The sequence below is a fragment of the Dendrobium catenatum genome, unplaced genomic scaffold (assembly GCF_001605985.2).
Source record: "Dendrobium catenatum unplaced genomic scaffold, ASM160598v2 fragScaff_scaffold_35, whole genome shotgun sequence".
Taxonomy (NCBI): Eukaryota; Viridiplantae; Streptophyta; class Magnoliopsida; order Asparagales; family Orchidaceae; genus Dendrobium; species Dendrobium catenatum.
In genome coordinates this window covers 92,925-112,750 of record NW_021318497.1, presented here as the reverse complement: position 1 = coordinate 112,750, position 19,826 = coordinate 92,925, and the positions used below count along the sequence as shown (strand labels likewise).

At 34.5% G+C, this 19,826-nt stretch overlaps 1 protein-coding gene across 3 annotated transcripts; it reads left to right on the top strand.

The window, feature by feature from the left end:
• The first annotated feature begins 5,316 nt into the window (after nt 1–5,316).
• LOC110112741 (protein PHOSPHATE STARVATION RESPONSE 2) lies at nt 5,317–13,312 on the top strand. 3 transcript variants are annotated; one of them, XM_028693390.1, is made up of 8 exons: nt 5,317–5,489; nt 7,957–8,656; nt 9,146–9,293; nt 9,370–9,446; nt 9,514–9,553; nt 9,736–9,793; nt 12,157–12,226; nt 12,572–13,312. In XM_028693390.1, the coding sequence occupies exons 2-8, from the start codon at nt 8,021–8,023 to the stop codon at nt 12,938–12,940; spliced, it is 1,398 nt and encodes a 465-aa protein (XP_028549223.1). In that variant the 5' UTR covers nt 5,317–5,489; nt 7,957–8,020; the 3' UTR covers nt 12,941–13,312. The 3 variants fall into 3 exon arrangements, with proteins under 3 accessions (XP_028549223.1, XP_020700713.1, XP_020700712.1); XM_020845054.2 differs by having other exon boundaries at nt 7,930–8,656; nt 9,149–9,293; XM_020845053.2 differs by having other exon boundaries at nt 7,930–8,656.
• Nucleotides 13,313–19,826: the final 6,514 nt, after the last annotated feature.

The following is a 19,826-nucleotide window of genomic DNA, read 5'->3' as shown; positions in this document are numbered from 1 at the left end:
TTGGAATGTTGGAAAGTCTCTGTAGTATCTCATCACCACTTAATCTGGGTGGAGGAGGTGATCGCTCAATTCTGTTTTTAACAAATGCTTCTTTATTTCTTCGGAACTGATGATTAGCATTTAGAAACATACGATGACAATCAAACCAAGTATTTTTCCCTCCATGTTTTAATGTGAAAGCTTTACTGTTCTCCATGCAGTAAGGACATGCTAATTTCCCTGCTGTGCTCCAACCAGACAACATACCATAAGCTGGAAAATCACCGATAGTCCACAGCAAAGCAGCTCAAAGGAGAAAATTTTATTTTATTGATATGTCATATGTGAGCACTTTTTTTTAGACCGCCGGTTCATATTGATGTCCGGCGGTTTACCGGCGGTTTATAGACCGTCGGTATTACCGGCGGTGTATCGTAGCTAAGCCGCGGTTTGGCCGTCGTTAGAGTCCGACGGCTAGACCGCCAGCGACGCCGCCGGTAATACCAACGGTCCATAAACCGTCGGTGAAAATCGCCGGTATTTGACATTTTTCCTGTAGTGGTGGTCCTAGTGAGTCTCATTTGACTAGTAGTCAAAGTAGTAGTAATAGTAGGTGTTCTAGGACTACTAAATCTTTAGTTGAGCAGGTGGCTCAATTGAGGGAGCAAATGGAGGGGGTGACTGAATTCTTGAGGAGAGTAGGGAATGGCAAGCACTTTACTCGTGTATGTAGGAAAAGCATTGCAAATACACATCCAAATTCAATAAGGATTTATTGGGGATGTTTTGGAGGAATCCCTTTTTGGAGAATTCAAACAAGAAACATTTTCCTAGTGCTCCATAATACCAGTCTTTTTTTTGGACACAGGAGGAGGTGGAGGATTATGCCTTTGAGTAATATGAGTCTTTTTTTATCTTTTATTAGTTAATCCTGGCATGCTTGAGAGAGAGAGAGAGAGAGAGAGAGAGAGAGAGAGAGAGGAGAGAGAGAGAGGGGAATACTTTTATTAAGAGAGAGAGAGAGAGAGAGGAGAGAGAGAGAGGTGAATACTTTTATTATATTTAATTTTCTTTTATTTATTTTTTAATTCTTTTGCTTTGGGGGGGGGGAATCCTATGATGTTATGATTATCCTATTGTGATAGTGATGTTGTATAGTGGCCATGAAAGCTATTGTTGTTATTCTGATGAGAACAAATCTTGTGAATATTGGATGGAGATGGATTAAGAGAATAATGCTTCATGCACTAATTATCTTTTGCTTGTTTATATAATTGTATTATAATGTATGTGAGCTTAATATTATTTAAATGAAAAGGCATGTTTAGTTAATGTTCAATTGTTCATTATTTTTGTGTAAAGTATTATTCTGTCATTTACATTTAATTTAAATTCATATTTATGCTTAACTGTTGAATACTATTCTCTACACAATGATTGCAATTTGATTACTTGTTTGATTAGAATAAAAATGACAATTAAAAGTTATATAAAATTAAGATAATAATAAAATCATATAAGATAGTTTGAATAAAAAATGAATAATAATTCATAATTTTAAAAGCTTAATAATTAACTAATATAAATTACTTAAATTATTAACTTATTTTGAATTTAGAAACTATACATTAATACATTGAATATTGAATTAAATAATGAGTAATTGAGTTTAGAAAAAAAAAGTGAAGATCATAGTAAACTTAAATATAGAATTAGTGATCTTATCAAATCCTAACATTAAATCAATTAGCGGAGAAGCCTTTACAATTTTTCTCTCTTCCACAATCCTCGGTGCGGCAGACTATCGTCATCCTTTCACACCCTCCAAGTGTTGGCATAGTACCATCATCCTTTCACACTCTCGAAGTGTCGACAAAGTTCCGTCGTCATTTCACACTCTCCAAGTGTCGACAGAGTACCGTCATCCTTTCACACTCTCCAAGTGTTGGTAGAGTACTGTCGTCCTTTCACACTCTCTAAGTATTGGCAAAGTACCATCATCCTTTCACACTCTCTAATAATCGACAGAGTACCGTCATCTTTTCACACTCTCCAAGTGTCAGCAGAGTACCGTCGTCCTTTCACACTCTCCAAGTATTGACAGAGTACCGTCATCCTTTAACACTCTCCAAGATCGGCAGAGTACCGGATCTTCTCCAGAGATCTTCTCTAGTGCAACTAGAAAGAAAAAAGAAGAGAATTGACACAAAAACAAAAGAGATTCTAACATTTGAGTAATCTTGTGAATCCTTCACACTCCACTTACAAGAACTCTCTCTCAAATACTCTCCCAAATCACCCTTTCACTTGCTCTCTAAGAAATCATGAAGATCAGATTCGTCCAAGTCAGTTTCTAAAGACTTTATATATAAAAGACACAAAACATCGTCCAAAAAACTAAAAACTTTAATTTGAGCATCTACGATCATACAATATGATCGACAATTATCTCGAATGAACATTTCAAAATATGCTAGAATGATACTATACGAAATATTTTTGTACAAGCATCTAGTACAATACGATATGTATACGATACAAACAACTATAAAAAAATTCCTATTCGTCTGGACGAAAATGTTCCCCATAATTTTGTACTTTGGATGTCGTCTGTATGAAATCCATATCATTTTGGATGAACTTTTGAAAAACTTTACTTGTTTATACTCTGGACGTCATTTGTACGAACTCTAGATCATCCTGGACGAAAAGTTCAAAAAATTTACATGTTCGTACGGATGAAAATGTTCACATCATTTTCATACTCTGGACATCGTCTGTTTGAAGCCAACTTCATACAGTACGAACAATACTTAAAAAATTTTTCCCGTCCATACTTTGATTAACTGCTTGCTGGAGAAAACAACTAAACAAATTATTCCGTACAAACTGAAATCGTACAGTACGATTAGTTTAAAAGTTTACAAATTTTTAACTCCTTCAGTGTGTGTGTGCACGGTTACTCAATTACAATCACACTCTCTTAGACTCAATAAAAGTGTAAAAATATAAACTCCAATTATAATGAACCCTAAATAAATCTGACTTGAAGTCTTCGATAGTCTTGAGTATGATTTTCCTGAAATGTTAATATACAAAAACAACAAAAGTAATATATCCAATATATGTTAGGAGAAATAGTAATCAAAATAATAATATTTGGAATCATAAAAAACATACATGATATGAAAACATAGTTATTAAAACTAAGTTGCAACACCAAAATCGGTGTTGTAACACTTCATAATATTACAACACCAGAAATCAGTGTCGTAGCCCTGAGTCTCAGAAATTTGAGCACCATAGCGTCGAACTTTATAACGCCGTAGTGCTGGATTACACCTTTAAGTGCCAGAATGCTCAACTTCTAGAATACCATGGTGGATCAGTTGACGAAAGATCGAGCCACATTAAATCAGCTAAGTGACGCATCTATTTAGCCATTAGACCCATCAAAACTAGCTTACTGCCACCAAGGTGCTAGATTATTATATAACGCTGTGATGCCACCATGTCGAGCACCGCATCATTTAAGTCTATTTCTACACTAGTATAAAAAGTTTTTTAGTTCATTTGAGTAGGGTTATGTTGGGGTTTGTTATTTTTAGTAAGTATTGAGTGCTTAAGTGTACTGCTCTCTTAGAGTCAAGTCTAAAGGAGACCAAAAAGAGAAGAAGATACTTCATTTGGGAGATAGTCAACCCATCTATTATAATCAATTAGACATTTGGAGGAGAAAAGAGTGTGGAGAGGTTGTATGATCCGGGTGACATCTAATTTTAATATTATTCTAGTACTTTCAATTATATGCAAAAAATGAAATTTGGTTTATTTTTTCATTTTCGTGTCTAGCTAATTTCCTTATTTTAGGCTGATGATGTAAATCCTTTGCAAGTACTAACGTAGACTCTTGTGCTTTGAATGATAATACATGTTTTCAATAATTCTCATTCTTAATTTAATGCATATAATGATCATGAGTATAGTTAAAATTTAGTATGATATATTACCATGGAAGAGAAATATTAGAACAATTAGGAGTGCTCGAATAGAACTCTTGCATGCCTAGACATATGATGTTTAGAGTTCTAGGGTATATAAAGATATAATAATTTTAGGAAGGCCATAAACCTCCCTTTACATCCCTACAAGCTCGATAGAGATTTTGGGATGCTCTGATTTACATCAAATATAGAAGAGTCTACTTAGAAAAACTTAGGTAATTCACAGTCATTAGTCCAAAACATTTAATTATCTAGTATGTTAGAAGGATTCATGAATCCATATGAGAGTGGGAACCTATCATATGGTAGAATTTTATATTCTCTACAAATACTTTACACAAAATAGCAAGATGGAGTTTTAGCCTCTGGATGAACTTTTACTTCGGAGAAAAAATGGGCCCATCCACCCTAAATGATATATTTATAACCTTTGAGCTAAGTAAATAGAAGCAAAAGAAATGGGCTTGTGTCATAAAGATTGGTTGTCCTCATCCTCATCTTCTCTCTCTCCCTATTTTTTTATTTATACTTTTATGCTCTCACATGATTAGCTCCAATTAAAATATCTTAGTTGCTAAACATTTTCTTAACTAATAAGCATAATATTCCTCGACTTCAACACTAATTGTACCATTTATTTTGCTAATAAGAGTTGCAATTTATTTATTCATTATTTTTAACTAGTCATAAAACATAGTGTTGCTAGATAGTTTATTTACTAAATAAGGTTTTAAAATTATGTGAAAATTTTTTTGACGTTTATTTCATACTTTCATTAATTTTAAAAATTGTTCATATTTCAATAAAGGGAGTTTTATATAAATGCTACACAAATTTAATGTATTTATATATTTAATATCTAAATAGTTATATTTATTTGTATAGTATTAAAATTTTAAATCAAATAAAAATAGTTTTAATATTAATTTATTTAAATAAAAATAAATAATTTGATATAATTTAAATAATAAAAAATTAGAAATAAATATAAATTTAAATAATAGATATATAAATTTTATAATATGTATGAAAATCAACCCACTAGACTTTTCTTAGTTGGTGGCGAGCGTGGCTGAGAATCTCCAAACCTACGTTCAATTCCTCTCTCGAGCAACTCGTCTCCTTTGAGAGGAGAAGGCAAGCATGAACCCAACACCTGTGAGTTGACTACCGTTAGGTTCATCCAGGATTTAGTTATATCGCCTAAAAAAAACCCTATGAAAATATGAAATGTTTTCTGTTTTTTTTTTTTATACTTTAAAATAAAATATAAAAATTAGGAAAAATTTCGAATAAACGATTTAACTTTCCTTTGCCAGTTTATATCTTATAGGTTCACGGAAATTGTAAGCATTAACTCAGGCTTTTGCGTCGACGGTGAGATACTGTTCGGAATTTTTTCTCGTCGCATTCTCTCTCGCAGCCTCCTTAAATACGGTAGCCCACCGAGGAACCCTCCCTACTCCGGCGTCTCCTCGCCACCGCCTATTTGGGTTTGTGTCCTCGGTAAGACTTAGCGGTGCCCATTCCCGATCTAGGGCTCGTTTTTTTATTTGATGTTCTGCTATCCTTTTGAGAATCATTTTGAAGACCCTTTTACTGTTGCTGGTCTTTTTGATACGAAGGTTATGGAAAACCCACTTCTTGGTCCTTGCCTCTGTTCTTTGATCATAATTGCGGAAGTAGAAGATTTTTTCTGTTTTCTCTTTGATTAGGGCATTAAATTCGCATTGACGTCACGTTCTACCCATTGATTTTATGGAATAGAAGGGGAGCTTGGAAATTAATTCAGAGATTCATTTATTTCGTGTTATTCCTTAATAAAAAAGGGTATTTATTGTTTTATTTTGTGGTTGTTTCCTTTTGTTTATGCCAGGACTCGATGCGGTGTAACATTAGGGGAGTTTTACGATTTCATTTGTTTAGGGGCATATTTTGTCGCTTTTAAATCTGGGCTTGATAAGATGCCACGCTCACCTTGGTTGCTTTCTCCTCTATCCTGCTGCTAAGGACAAGTTCTATTATTGTTTTCTAACTCATTTTAACGTCAAGGAATCTGCAACCTTCAATTTGAGGAGTTAGGGGGGCCTATAATATTTAATTTAACTTTACTCTTGTAGGTTCCTGTCTATCTGAGTGATTTTTTCAAGAAGTTTCTTGTAAAGGATACTAAAGTATCAAGAGCATAAAATTTGGAAGGAAAAAAAAAAAAAAACCTAACGTATACCTGATGTGTGGAGGATCACATCAATACTTGAATTGTTGGTCTAATCTTGAGCTCTTCATGAATTCTGCTTTATATTTCAATTATTGTATTCTTCCTAGAAATGATGGATCATTCAATTCAAGCATTACTGATGACCCTGAAATAATCATATTACTACAACTAACTTGCAGATGTCACTCTGTCATTCATAAGATGTGGCTAGGTCTAGGTTTCTTTTATTTTCAAATTACCCAATTAGGCCTCTTTCATTTATTGCAATCAATCACTGCCCCTTTTGTTAGGATTCTATTTTCAAGCACCCTGATACTTTTTTGTCAAAGTTGCTTTTGGCTCACATTCAAATTCCATTTTGGATAGAGAAATAGATACAGGGAATGGGAGTGGGAGGGAGAGGAGAGTGTGGCTAGCCTAACTCCATACCAAACCAGGGTAGGTGGTGTGTTTTTGGCTTGAGGCCCTCATATTTTCCGTATGATGTGGATAGCTACTTTTTTGTTTCTTAACTATATAGCTAGATCTCTCATGTTTATGCTAATTAGAAACTTAATTCTTTCTTTCATTTTCCAGTTCGGTTAAGTTCAAAATTTTTCCAGAAATGGTCCCAGACTTCTCTCCAACCTTCTTTGCAAAATTTTGTTTTAATGAAAGTGAGAAGGAAGGAGGATGGGAGGGAGGGGAAGATTAATTTTCATATTTTTTAAAATCAAGTGGCCAATTGGTTTGCCTGGAAGAATTGGATTATAATTAAAATGAGCCTTTATGGAATATTCAATTGAAAGAATCTAGTTGCTCATCAAATATAAAGGACTAGTTTGATGATTTTAAATCAGTTATGACCTATCTGCACTTATGAAGGATATCAACCTTGAGTGTTGCCGGAAAGAGAGAGAAAAGGAGGGCTTTTTACTAGTTGTATGCTCCTAAACTAAAGATTAAGGGCTTAATTGTTTGGTTTATGAAGGGTAAAGTTTCCTAATAGGCTTATATGGAATACTAAATTGAAGTTAGCTGGTAGCTATTAAACTTGAGGGACCTAGTTTGAAAATGAGGGACCTTTGTCTATTTTATTCTTGTAATTTTCTTATATATATATATATATATATATAGATATAAAATCATCTTACCAAGATTATATATCAAGCATATGCTATATTGCTTATCCTCACAAACCCAGAATAAGAATTCTTTTGGACCATTATGGTTGCTGTTGTACAAAGGATACTTTAATTGCCTGCAAGATTATGCAACATATAATCTGATTCCATTTGTGCATTGCATTTTTTCTGCTCTAATAGGCATGATGCCCTTGTGATCTAATCATTGTAGTTTATTTTTGTTGCTACCATGGCACCATTAGTAACAAGGTTATAGAAATCTTGTCACTCTTTTCCATTGACTTAGTACAATTATTGACTGTATATTTTGCAGAATTCCTGTGCCACAGGTTACCATCGATTGAGTTTTAATACTCACTATTGTGGTAGTGGTAATTTCTTGATATTCAATACCATTAGAGGCACTATCTATTGCAGGTTTCTTGAAGGTGCCGCAATGCTACTGATTAAATTTCAGTACTCCCTATTATGATAGAAGTAATGTGTGACCATTATAAAAAAATTATTACTCACATGCTTTTTTTTTTCTTAAATTGGATTTTTATAAATTAATTTTATTTCATGTATCTGCATTACTTTAGTTAAATATATATTTACTTCTCAGGCTTATGCTGCATAATGTTGATGACAGTTTATGGGCTTAAAGTTAGCAACAAGCAACTTCAATAGACAAATAATCAATATCGTAGTATGGAATGGAAGCACACTCAGCTATGTCTGCAAGCTTGTCTGATATGAAACAAATTTGTAGCTCTGGAGTTTCAGGTGTTATATCATCATCTCTACCTACTCATCCCAGTTTATTTGCTGAGAGGTTACTGCCACATTCTCGGCAAGTTTCAATGGACAGGGAGTTGAGAAACAATTCTTTTCCGCAGCATCATACTCCTTTTGTCTCTAACAATGGGGTAGTGGGACCTTTATTTTCATCAGCTTCTGGATTCTCCTCAGACCTTCATTACTCTTCTAGTGCTCCTCAAGTGAGATATTCGAATGGCGCCCCATATATTTCTCAATCACCAAGCTGTGGAATTCCCATACCTTTAGCACAAATGTGTTCAGGAGCATTTCAATCTTCAACTTGCAATTTCCCTTCCAATGCTACTGGAATGTCCTGGGTTCCAGGGTCCATTCATGATATTCTTAGTTATCCTGATAATTTGAATATGGAGAACAACCAAATCCAGAGCAGTCCCATCAACAATCAAATCCAGACCACTAATATTACAGCTTCTGATGACCTAACTAAACAAAATGAATGGTGGGATTTGAGCAGTGATGATTGGAAGGATCTTCTGAATGACCCAGTTGGAACAGAAACTCAGCAGAAGGTATTTAGCTTGCATTAACTCATGGAATAATCAACTACTGCTGTACTACACCATTTTCTTTTACTGATATATTGTGAATTATGGTGCATCCCTCCTTTTTTGTTCCTTAATTTTTCGGTTGGTGCTAAGAAGCCATAGTGATATCTACTGATTTATGGTTACGCATGTATGTTTTGTTCTTTCTATTTCCAACTGCAGTTTTCATAGATATACGGAGCTTAAATATTGAATATTCATGTTAAATAGTGATTTTATGTACTTTTCTTTTAATTAATATATAGGACTAGTCAGAAATGGCAGATGCTGCCTTTTGATGAGAAATTTGCTATTCTCTCTCTCTCTCTCTCTCTTTATATAACAAAGAAGATAGTAAACTTGTAACAGTTTTCGTCTCTTACTGCAATCATGTATATCATTGCAATGACTATCTATCAATAAACCAATGAAGCTTTTTTAAATTTACTGGTGCAACGAATGCATGTTCATCAGCAGGTACCTTTACATTCTGGGGAGCTGTGCATTGTCAATAGCCCATCATCTTCAATGAGTGGAGCTCCACCTAGACCACGCATGCGGTGGACCCCAGAGCTCCATGAACGCTTTGTAGATGCTGTTAACCAACTTGGTGGAAGCGAAAGTAAGTGGGTTCAACTTTGGGTACTTGCTTGCTAGCCTGTTATTTTTTTTGATCTTTTGCAGTTCTTTTATACTAGAGGCCACTCCTAAAGGTGTGCTCAAGCTTATGAAGGTGGACGGATTGACCATATACCATGTGAAAAGCCACCTCCAGGTTTGTAGCTTTTCTAGGAAAAACTTTTGCTTTTTGAGGCCATCATTGAATTTGATTTATGTTGCAGAAGTATAGAACAGCTCGGTACCGGCCAGATTCATTTGAAGGTTAATCAAAGCTAGCTATCTTTTATTTTTTCTTTTCACCCCCAATTTCTGTGCTTTACTTTTTTATTGAATTCTTGGTAATTTGATTAAAAAAGACTTTGTCCTAAAATTTTGTGGATTAATCTTTAAGCCCAATTTATGAATACTGTCGTTTTGAAGTCTGGATTACTTCCATTTTTCAGGGAGTTCAGAAAAGAGAGGTTATCCACTTGATGAAACGGCATCATTGGACCTGAAAACGTAAGTTGTTTGTATTTTTTTTGTTACTATACTTTGGTCATATGGATGCCCAGCTTGTAATCTTGACTACTTCATATGAAGAAGTAGCCATGGCAAAACTTCATTTCCTCACAAGAAATATTTATTAATATTTAAGTTGTGTTTATATTGATTGATGGATCAAATTGTTTCATAATTTATAGTTGAATTCTGTCTGAAATTGTCCATGATGTCCTTTTCGTGTGGTCCATTGGGATGTCAATACGTCCTTCACTGCGATAAGTTGGGAACCGGGATTTAATTAAGCTTGTTTGGCATTTTTCTGAAGTATTATACTTTTGAAATCTCATTATAGTTAATGCATGTCATTATTATTTGTTATTCTGTGTTTGATATGTGTGCCATTAATCTTTGATTTAATCAATCTCGTTTGCATGCTATCTGGTTGCAGTTTTCATTTCTACTGGCAATTGATGTCTCCCTCCCTTCTATTGTTCTTTTCAATTTGATAATGGATGGTTGGCTGAGCATATAACTATGTCGCAAAGCCAAACATTATGACTGGTTCATTTATTTGATAAATATGTCTATAAGTTGGTGTTCAGAATTCCAGTGGATTTAATTGAGTAAAAGCCTTACTTTGGGTAAGATAAGTAATCAGTTGGTCCTATGCTTTCATTTTTATTGACACTGAGTGGATCATGTATTATGGCCCGTACTCATTTTTGCATTCCTAGAAAGTTATGGAGGATGTATTGAGAATCTACTGTTTTCTAGTGCAAATTATGTTGAGATGCATAGAGTTATGCACATTAAAAGAAAATTTGTGTTTCACAAACTTTTAATTAGGTAAAATTTTGCCACTTGTGATGAAATTTAGAAAACACATGAAAGTCAGCGAGAATGATAATTATGATCATCGAGGCTGAGGTTTTTTGAGAAATTTAAGATCATTAGAAACCATACTTTTGATCAAAAGTTGCATTACAATTAGAAGTCCATATTGTGTAAGATTTGACTAAATTCAATCATATACGCAAATCAGTTATTAGATTATTGAAAATAAAGATGTTAATGAATGAAATCACGAAGTAGCAATCCAGGTCTCCAGTTGGTACGAAGAGAATACTCCTATCAAAATTTTGATAGTGCCCACTTATGCTGCACTTTGAAGAATTCACATGTAATCAGCATACACAAATTTGAGAGGAAATGAGAATTTTTAATTAATTAATTGAATGCATTTATTCATGACTCAGTAATCTTATGTATTATTGAAGGACCCAAAATTGAAAGGCTGAAAGCTTTCCAATATAAAAATAAATTCCATAGAAGATACTTTCCCAAAACTTCAATCCAATTCCAACTATCCTAAATTTCTAGTTTTCAAATCTGCTATCCGGACTACATTCAAATTGGAAGCAGTTATAATGTGAAAATTGAAAAGCTGAATAATGAATTCTTCTTCTCTGTAATTAGCAGCATTTTTTGACAGAATTTGGAAGAGCTAATTTGCCAGAGCAAGAAAGGCAAGGGATTTGTGATTTCAGCCTTCCAAAATAGCTTCTAGATACAACGATTCAATGATTCTGGATATAAAAAAATCAAAGAGTTACCAAACAGCCGGTGGTCATTATCAACAAAGAAAATACTAATAGCAATAGTAGCAATTCAACAACAAACCTATGGTCAAACTTAAGTCCGAAGAAAGAATTAACCAACAACCAGTGAAGATACCAGTCATCCTCATCATTATTAGTGATTTCTCAACTATTTTCGGTTGATGTCATGAATCCTCATTTTTCTATTCGTTTTTGTTTAGTGTTATAGAAACCTATTATTTGCAAATCATTTAAAATAATTTTTGTCCATTAAATTTTGGCTCTACCCCATTCTCTCTTAATCCTTTGACTAAAATTTTATCAATGTGCCTAATGAACATATTTTTCTTCTCTTCATTCCTCATATTCAAACCACCTAATTTTATCAATTCATTGAGCACATGCATTTGCACTAGTATATACCAAAAACAAAAAGAACTACGAAATGATGAGAACTGATGTAAAGCAGAGTAGAACTGCTGCTTTGATCATCAAGTTTTTCACTGTAACGCACACAATTTAACTTTTTAAACGAGTATAGACTTTCTGATTTCCATCAAAAAGGTTTCTTCTGTTCTCCATGTTGAGGAATGCATCTTTGTTTGTATTATTTTTTTCTAGTAGATCAACCATCAAAGGTGTTCCTTAGGACTAGTAATTTTCTACTGGCTTCTAAACCAATGGAACAAAACAAACTGGCCCTTGGTATAGACCTCAAATTAAGATGCTGCATTTTTTGCATGTCAAACTTTTATAAACCTTTTACTTTCTTTTGATCAACAGTGGAAGGGAGCTTACAGAAGCTTTGCGCTTGCAGATGGAGGTTCAGAAACGACTTCATGAACAATTAGAGGTAATGCTTGTTAATTTAAATTTCGGTTCAGAAACGACTTCATGAACAATTAGAGGTAATGCTTGTTAATTTAAATTTCAGTATCAAATTTTCAGGTAAATTTCACTTTAATTTGGTAATCTACAGAGTATCTGGTCTCACATGTTTTTATTCTTTTTAAATGGACCACTTCATTGTATCTTTTTTGTTGAGTTATTTACTTTCTTTCTTTTTTTTTAAACTCTGCTACTTGCATAATTGCTTCAACTTCAACTCTAATTCATCCTTACCACTTTTATACTTGTTTTCTCCTTGTAGATATTTTCTTGTAACCTTTTCCTCTTCCAACTCTATTTAATTTGGCAGATTCAGAGAAATTTGCAACTACGAATAGAAGAACAAGGGAGGTATCTCCAGATGATTTTTGAACAACAATACAAAGTTGGGTTGGATAAGCTCAGGCCACCATTCGATCGGGATGAGCAAACAACCCAATCTTGCGGGACAACACCCTCTCCTCCTAAGAGTGAATCCTTTGAGAAGAATAGGGCTGAAAAAGCAAATGAACCTTCCACTACCAAAGCTACTGAGGAAAAGCAGGGGGCTGAGGATAACAAGCAGACTGTGCCTGATACTGGGCTTACCAGCACCGTGGAGCACATCGGCTCTATTGGATCCGAGTCCCCCAGCCACAAGTGTGTGGAGAGCAATGCTAAAGTGTTTATTACTGAATGATCAGTAGATTATGCAGCAGCTGATAGACGAGTAGGGGTAACTCATGACAAGCGAGTGATCAATAAGAACATTAATAAATTGGCAGCAGAGATTTTCTTTCTAAAAAACGAGAAAGTTAAATTTCTGCTTATGAGCACCTCTTCTTGCTTTAGTGAAATAATGGTTGTCTTCTTCTTCTTCTTTTTATATTTTTGAAACGAAGCTTTGAACAATCATTTTACCATGGAGGGTGTAAATGTTTTATAGTAAGTGATTTTATTCATGTCGGAAATCGTCCCTTGTAAAAGTTAAGATGGTAAGATATTGCTATTCTTATGTAAACTCTAGTGCAGCTATGAAACATCTATTCTATTGCCAGTTTTTCTTTCTCTAGATTTGTGGCCTTGGTCAAATGCAACAGCAAAGCTTGTATAATTACTTAAATGAGCTGGGCATTCATTTAGTCTGAAACTATAAAATAAAGTTAAAACTGTTAAATAAATATTCATTTGCACACGCTTCCAGAAATTTCTGTTGGAAATTGATGCTCGTCACTTAGGCCATAAGATTTCATAAATTGCATGTAACCTATGTCTTCCATGAAGTTAAATGTGTTCCAGGGCCATCAAAAAATTTTAATGTTATTTTCTGCTCCAATCAATGTAAAGTTAGATGGATTCTTCATCCAAAATATCTTTTGGATTAGAACTACTGAGCTGGAGAGGCTCTGCAGTCCTTAGTTTGAGGTAATCTGTGAATCTCTTAGTTTCCATTTATCTTTATTTCTGTGCTTCGATTGTCTTGTGTTATTGAAAGAATGCTCTTTCTGCAGGTATTGAAAAGCGTCCTGCTCAGCTTTGTGTGCACAACTTTAAACCATGCCTAAACTGGCCCAGTTTCTGTTGTATTATTTTTCAAGGTAAGGATGCCTTAGCCTTTCTCAATGATTTTAATATAAAATCTCAAGGATACCAGTAATAATGCCTTAGCCTTTAAATCAGGGATTACTTGGATTATTTGTTGAATATATATATATATACTTTCATATAATTAAATTTCAAAATAGTTCTCCAACTCTTTGCATGTGGCTAATTTAATTTCAGAGTGAAATTTCTCCACTCTTGTCTCTTCTGTACAAAATTGATACAAAGTTGATTTCAATTTAGTTTTGAATGGACCATTTTGAATCAATATTGTATAATCAAGGGATTAAAATGGAGAAATGTGATACTCTCAGACTAAATTAGTTATATGTAGGTGACTATTTTAAAATTTAACCACTTATGCATGTAGGGAAAAAAATCAAAATGGTCCGTTGACTCTTTATGAAGGATCAAAACTGCTCTAAATTATATTAAAAGATCATTTTGGTCCCTGAGTCTTTCTCTTTAAGGAGTTAAGGGACAAATGATCTTTTAATAGAGTTCGAAATCATTTTGATCTTTCTCTCTCTATGTATATATATATATATCTTTTGAAAAATGATGGCTAATGTAAGTTCTCCTATCTTTTTGAGTATGCTTCACACGTGAACTTGAAACATCAGCCATTTTGGTCTCTCTCTCTCTCTATGCTTCACATTTGAACTTGAACATCCATTCTCATATATGAGTGTATTTTGATAACATTGTTTATTGAAGAGGCCAACTCAAAATTGTTGTTGATAGCTTTAAATTCTTGATTAAGCTTGAGTTTGTGTATGCGAGTGCATCACATGCCTAAATGTTGTATATAAGGGTGTAAGTGAGTCGAGTTGGTTAGTGAGCTGGCTCGAACTAGACTTGTTAACGAGCTCGCAAGTTGAGCTTATCGAGCCTCGAGCTCGAGTTGAAGCTTAATGAGGCTTGGCTTGTGAACTCATGAGCCGGCTTGAATCATTATTAATATTAAAAAAAATAATAATTAAACATAATAATATTTATTAAATTTGAATATTGATAGTGTTATATTCCCAATAGGCTAGCATCTTTAATTGGAAAAGACAAAAGAAACCTGCTTTATATTAAATGCTGCAGCTTTTTTTTTCAGTAAACCCTAAAAATTAATAAAAAATAGGATTCAGACGGGAGAAGACGGGCTTTGGGTTGAAGATTGGGATTCAGGCAGAAATCGGATCAAACCGCGGAAGAGTCGTGCGAACTACGGTGCAAACCGCGCTGCAGCGGCTCAGGAGCTTGTTTTTGGTGGGACAAGCGGAGCTCGAGGTTGCTGTTTGAGCTTGACTCGAGTTCAAGCTCGGGAGGTTGCAGATGCCAGATAATGGAGGTAGATAATGCAGCAATCAAGTAAAATAATGAATGAGCTGGTAATTCGTTGAAAGTGTTTTAACTAGATAAGGTCCTCGATGAGATAGGCCTTCTAATATAACATGGTTGCTCTTTGAATCCTTGATTATGTAATTGAGATGTTTCTTACTGGGTAGAGTCCTCGATTTAAATGGTCCTTAGAGGAGATACAGTTGCTATTCAGATCCTTAATTGCGTACCTAGAGGTATTGAACAATATAGAGCAGGAGTTGTCAGTTGCAAGTTTATGGATAGAGAACTAATTGCAATAAATGTGTGGAACATAAAGGAGACGCGTGTGGGAAGAATACCTCTTATCCAGAATCACCTGGTTGGAATCAATGTGGCTTGGAAGAGTGTAGCTAGTGTGGCTGAGTTGGATTCGATATGAGATGAGAGCTGACACCTAAATTAATGTACCAGTTTGTTGTTATTGGGAAGTTTCCAACAAATAGAGCATGACTATTGGACTAGAGGACTGGTTTGTGCCAGAATTTTATGGTTGTGAGACCTAATATACCATATATTTGGCACTCAGTAAAAGGCGTTGCAGAGGTGTGAATAGCGATCTTCCCGGCTTATAGGTTCAATATTGGTGCGAAAGGCCTTTTTTAAAGGTTTGATATGTAGTGACCAATCATTGAGGGTGAAAATAATAATGTCCTTCGGATCAAGGGAGAACTAGCTGGAACAATGGCATCAACATTAGCTTTAATATCGGAGGGATATTGTTTCGTCAAGCAGTCTGTCATTGTGATCTCATGGTGCTTATTTTCTAGCTGTATGATTTTTGGATTGGATAGTTGATGGTCAACCATATTTCGACTCAGGATGCTGATTTTTTTAATTATTTTTTTTTCAAACTAAAATTTATTCCAAAAAGGATAAGGAAAGTACAACACGAACCCATAAACAGCCGAGGTGACAAAACATCAGATAACAGGACACGAAGACAGATTCAATAAAATAGACACACAAAGCTGTAGGAGAAGGATTCAAGAGCAGATTCGAGAATGGCAGCCCTCTGCAACTCGCAGCCAGACACGGACCATCCTTTAGTGACAACCACTTAATAACACCATCAGCCTAGAACCCACACAAGCAACCACCCAGCAAAAAAGGCTTACCATCAAGGTTGCCAACAAGCCCGGGTTAACAAGGTGAAAAGCAAGGAGCCGCCTCATTATCATCCAAAATGCCAGCAAAGCCCATGGCATCAAAAGCGAGGGTGAAATCCAAAGACTATTTTTTCTTAGATTTATTTTTACGCCTTTTGCCACCGCCATTGAGTATTGCTTGATCAACAACACACCCCACCATGAAACTATACATATCATCATTTATATGATCATCAAAATCCTCTTCCTCCCCCACACAAGGCATGGATAGGGACTCATCCAAATCCAGCTAATCAGATTGAACCAAAATAGACTTATTCAAAGACCGGCCCACATGGGTTTTCAAATCTGCGTTAGACATAACTAAAATAGGAATATTAACATACTTGGCAATATCTTCCGAGACATTAACAATTGGAGGAAAGTCTGACTCAACATTAATAGGTAAATCCGAAGTCAAATTAACAAACGGACTAGCAACATCCCGGGCCATAGGACCCCAAAGGAGAAGAATCATCACAATCAACCAACACATGGATTGACGAACCTAGAAAACCAGAAGAACCTGGAGAGATGTGTGACTCAGGATGCTGATTGAGAATCTAAGATTGGAGAGATGAAGAGAGTAGAATATGGAGCAGCAACAATTTGAGACTTCCAAGTGAGTTGATTGTCATTGGTTATAAGTTGAAGATTGATGACAATTTTGATGTAGAGCATGAGAAATTTAAGAAATTGATATCACCTATTTTGAGAGGGGCAAATGAAGAGCTTTGTTGTATAGAATAGAGAGTTTTTTAGAATTGTTCTGCTGTGATTGAATCACTGTGGGTCGAGCTGGTATGATTTGTAACTAGGGTAAGTGGTTGTGAGCCATAGTTATGTGCACGACTGTCTCTGTGTCAGTCGCGTCCTTGATTGCTGCTTATTAGCTGTTTATTGGTTTTTTCTTTGTTATTCTTAGCGAGGGAGGGAGCATAGTTTGTTTCATAAAGCATGCATATTATTCAAATGTCAAAGTTGGCAAATATTCTATGCGTTATTATATTTATTTTCAAGATAAGAATTTGATTCTATTTCTATAAATATGGGGGAACGTTATATGAGGCAAATATTTTTTATTTTTTATTTTTTTATTTATTATTTTTTTTATATGAGGCAAATATAGTAGTTTAGATTTGCATAATTTTCATTGATTTAGATTTTATTTGAAACAACTTTCTTAGTATTTTTTAGAAATTAGTAAGAAATTATATCAAACGAACTCTTAATCCTTAAATCAGATGCTAAAGAGAGTTAAAAAAATCTCTTTACAAAGCCATAGCCGAGCTTGCTCTACTGTCCTTTCCTCCCATGCTAAAACCTGAAAAGTTGCGTACTATTTGTAAAACTAAAAACAAAACTGGACTTTTTTGTTAAATCAATTGAGAAGCAATGTGATATTTTACAAATTTTCAAATGTTTGAAAATCTTGAACTATCTTTACACTCTCATTGTTTTTCTACCAAAAACGCTGCTCTCATTTCTCCGAACTTGTAAGCTTACTCATTTGGGAAAAATTATTAAGTCCGGATACTGGGCATAGAGATATGTTCGGATTCCAATAAAATATTGACAGGTGGAATGTGCACGTGTTCTTGGAATTTTAAGTCAAGCGCGCCAAAAGTGTAGCAGGTAAAGTGCAGCCAAAGTGCTGTCAAAAAAGCGCAGTCAAAGGACAGTTCACATGTAAAATTTTAATTGGATACCCTGGCCTATTTCTAGGTCCAGTAATAATTTTCCCTCATTCGGATGGTTCCCAATAGCTCAGCAAGGTAAGCCTGTGCTCGAGCCGACAACTCTCGGTCTACAAACCGCATCACGGTTGGGTGTCGGCTAGAGCCATCTTAACCACGAACACCACCTCTTCAGCTTACTGACAAGTTGGCGGCACTAACCTCTGGTCGAAGGCATTCTTTACCATTGTGTCCTTACCATCTGCTGATGATAACAATGGCAAGTTAGAGATTATCTCTCCTCGCTGTTTTCCCATCATTACCTCTAATGTCATACTCTAAAGCCTAAAGCTGTACACATCGCTTTTCTCCGTCACCTTCATCAGTGTAAGCAAGCACTGCAATCAAATACATGCCAAGTAGTAATAAGGCTGAGCTACTATGCAGAAGATGCGATGGAAAAACTGAAGCAGGATTGTGTTGCGTTCAGATGCGAGTGAGAGTAACCAATTGATTCACATTTTGACGAGGCGAAGATAAGATAAGTTTTATATCAAGATCAAATTAGTTTCATCTCATGTATTTTTAATCATATATTTCTTATATTATCGTACAATACAATTATTTTAATAGATAAGTTAAGTAAATTTAAAACGGAAATATAATTAAATTATTAGATTTTAATAAGTATATTATAATTAAATTATTTATATAATAATTTATTTGCGTTTTTATATAATTTAGTTATATTAACTGATACTATATTTGATATATCACCAAAAAAAATTCTGATCGGGCATGAATCCCAAGGCAATTTTGAATTGGAAACGTCTCAAATTAATTCCAGGACCATCCAAACTCCAATTTTAACAAAATTATAGTCGGATTGAACATCTCAAATAGGCAAATCCAATGACAAAAAAATTCAATCCAATATGAGCCTAAATAGGCCCAAATAAAGGATCTGAAGCACATTTAAAAATTTAAAAGCATAAGTTGAGTGACTTTCAAATGTGACATGTTTATAGTCGAATCAAGTGGCTTGACGAGGCGAATCCAATGAACCCAAGATCGTTAAATTATGACATCATTAAGATTATCAAATGCTCGATAAGTAGTCCACAATAAAGGAAATCAATATCGATCTTCCATCCAAAACACACCCAACCTACCCTTGATCTTCTTATTATTTACTAGCCACGCCACTCCCAAAAAAGATCCTTCATAGGTGGAGGGAGTAGGAGAAGAAGAAGAAAGAGAAATTTGAGATTTCTCTTACCACAAAGCTCCTATTTGACCATCTCCCAGACTTCTGTTGGATCCCTGAGGACTTGGCCTGACCTCACACATTGCTGAGCTCCCACGCAAAGCCCTACGTTATTGTGAAACCCTTAAAATTTTCAAGATTTTTTTATTAACCTAGAGCAGTCAATAATTATTAAGGAGTCATTATAAGTCCAAATCACAAATCATTTTCGCTAGAACATTTATAATATTGTGTTTTAGCTTCTCTAATTTTTTCATAATTTTTGTACATTGTTGAAATTTCTTAAGAAATCGGCACCTGTCGGTATAAATGACATTTTTAGGTCATTCAGGTTTTCATTTTGCAAACCAATTTAACTAAAATTTTTTAAATAAAATGAGTTAATTTATGAATATTTTTCTATAATTTTTGAAATATCTAAATGAATTTTTTAAAAATTTTCTACTAAAAATTAATTCTAATAAGAAAAGAAAATATCTTAAGCTATAAACGCTTTATTAAATTTTATTTTCCCTTAATGAT

Coding starts and splice junctions, on each gene's coding strand:
- LOC110112741 (XM_028693390.1), top strand. CDS start 8,021: ATGGAAGCACACTCAGCTATGTCTGCAAGCTTGTCTGATATGAAACAA. Junction 8,657..9,145: donor GAACAGAAACTCAGCAGAAG/GTATTTAGCTTG, acceptor CATGTTCATCAG/CAGGTACCTTTACATTCTGG. Junction 9,294..9,369: donor CCAACTTGGTGGAAGCGAAA/GTAAGTGGGTTC, acceptor CTTTTATACTAG/AGGCCACTCCTAAAGGTGTG.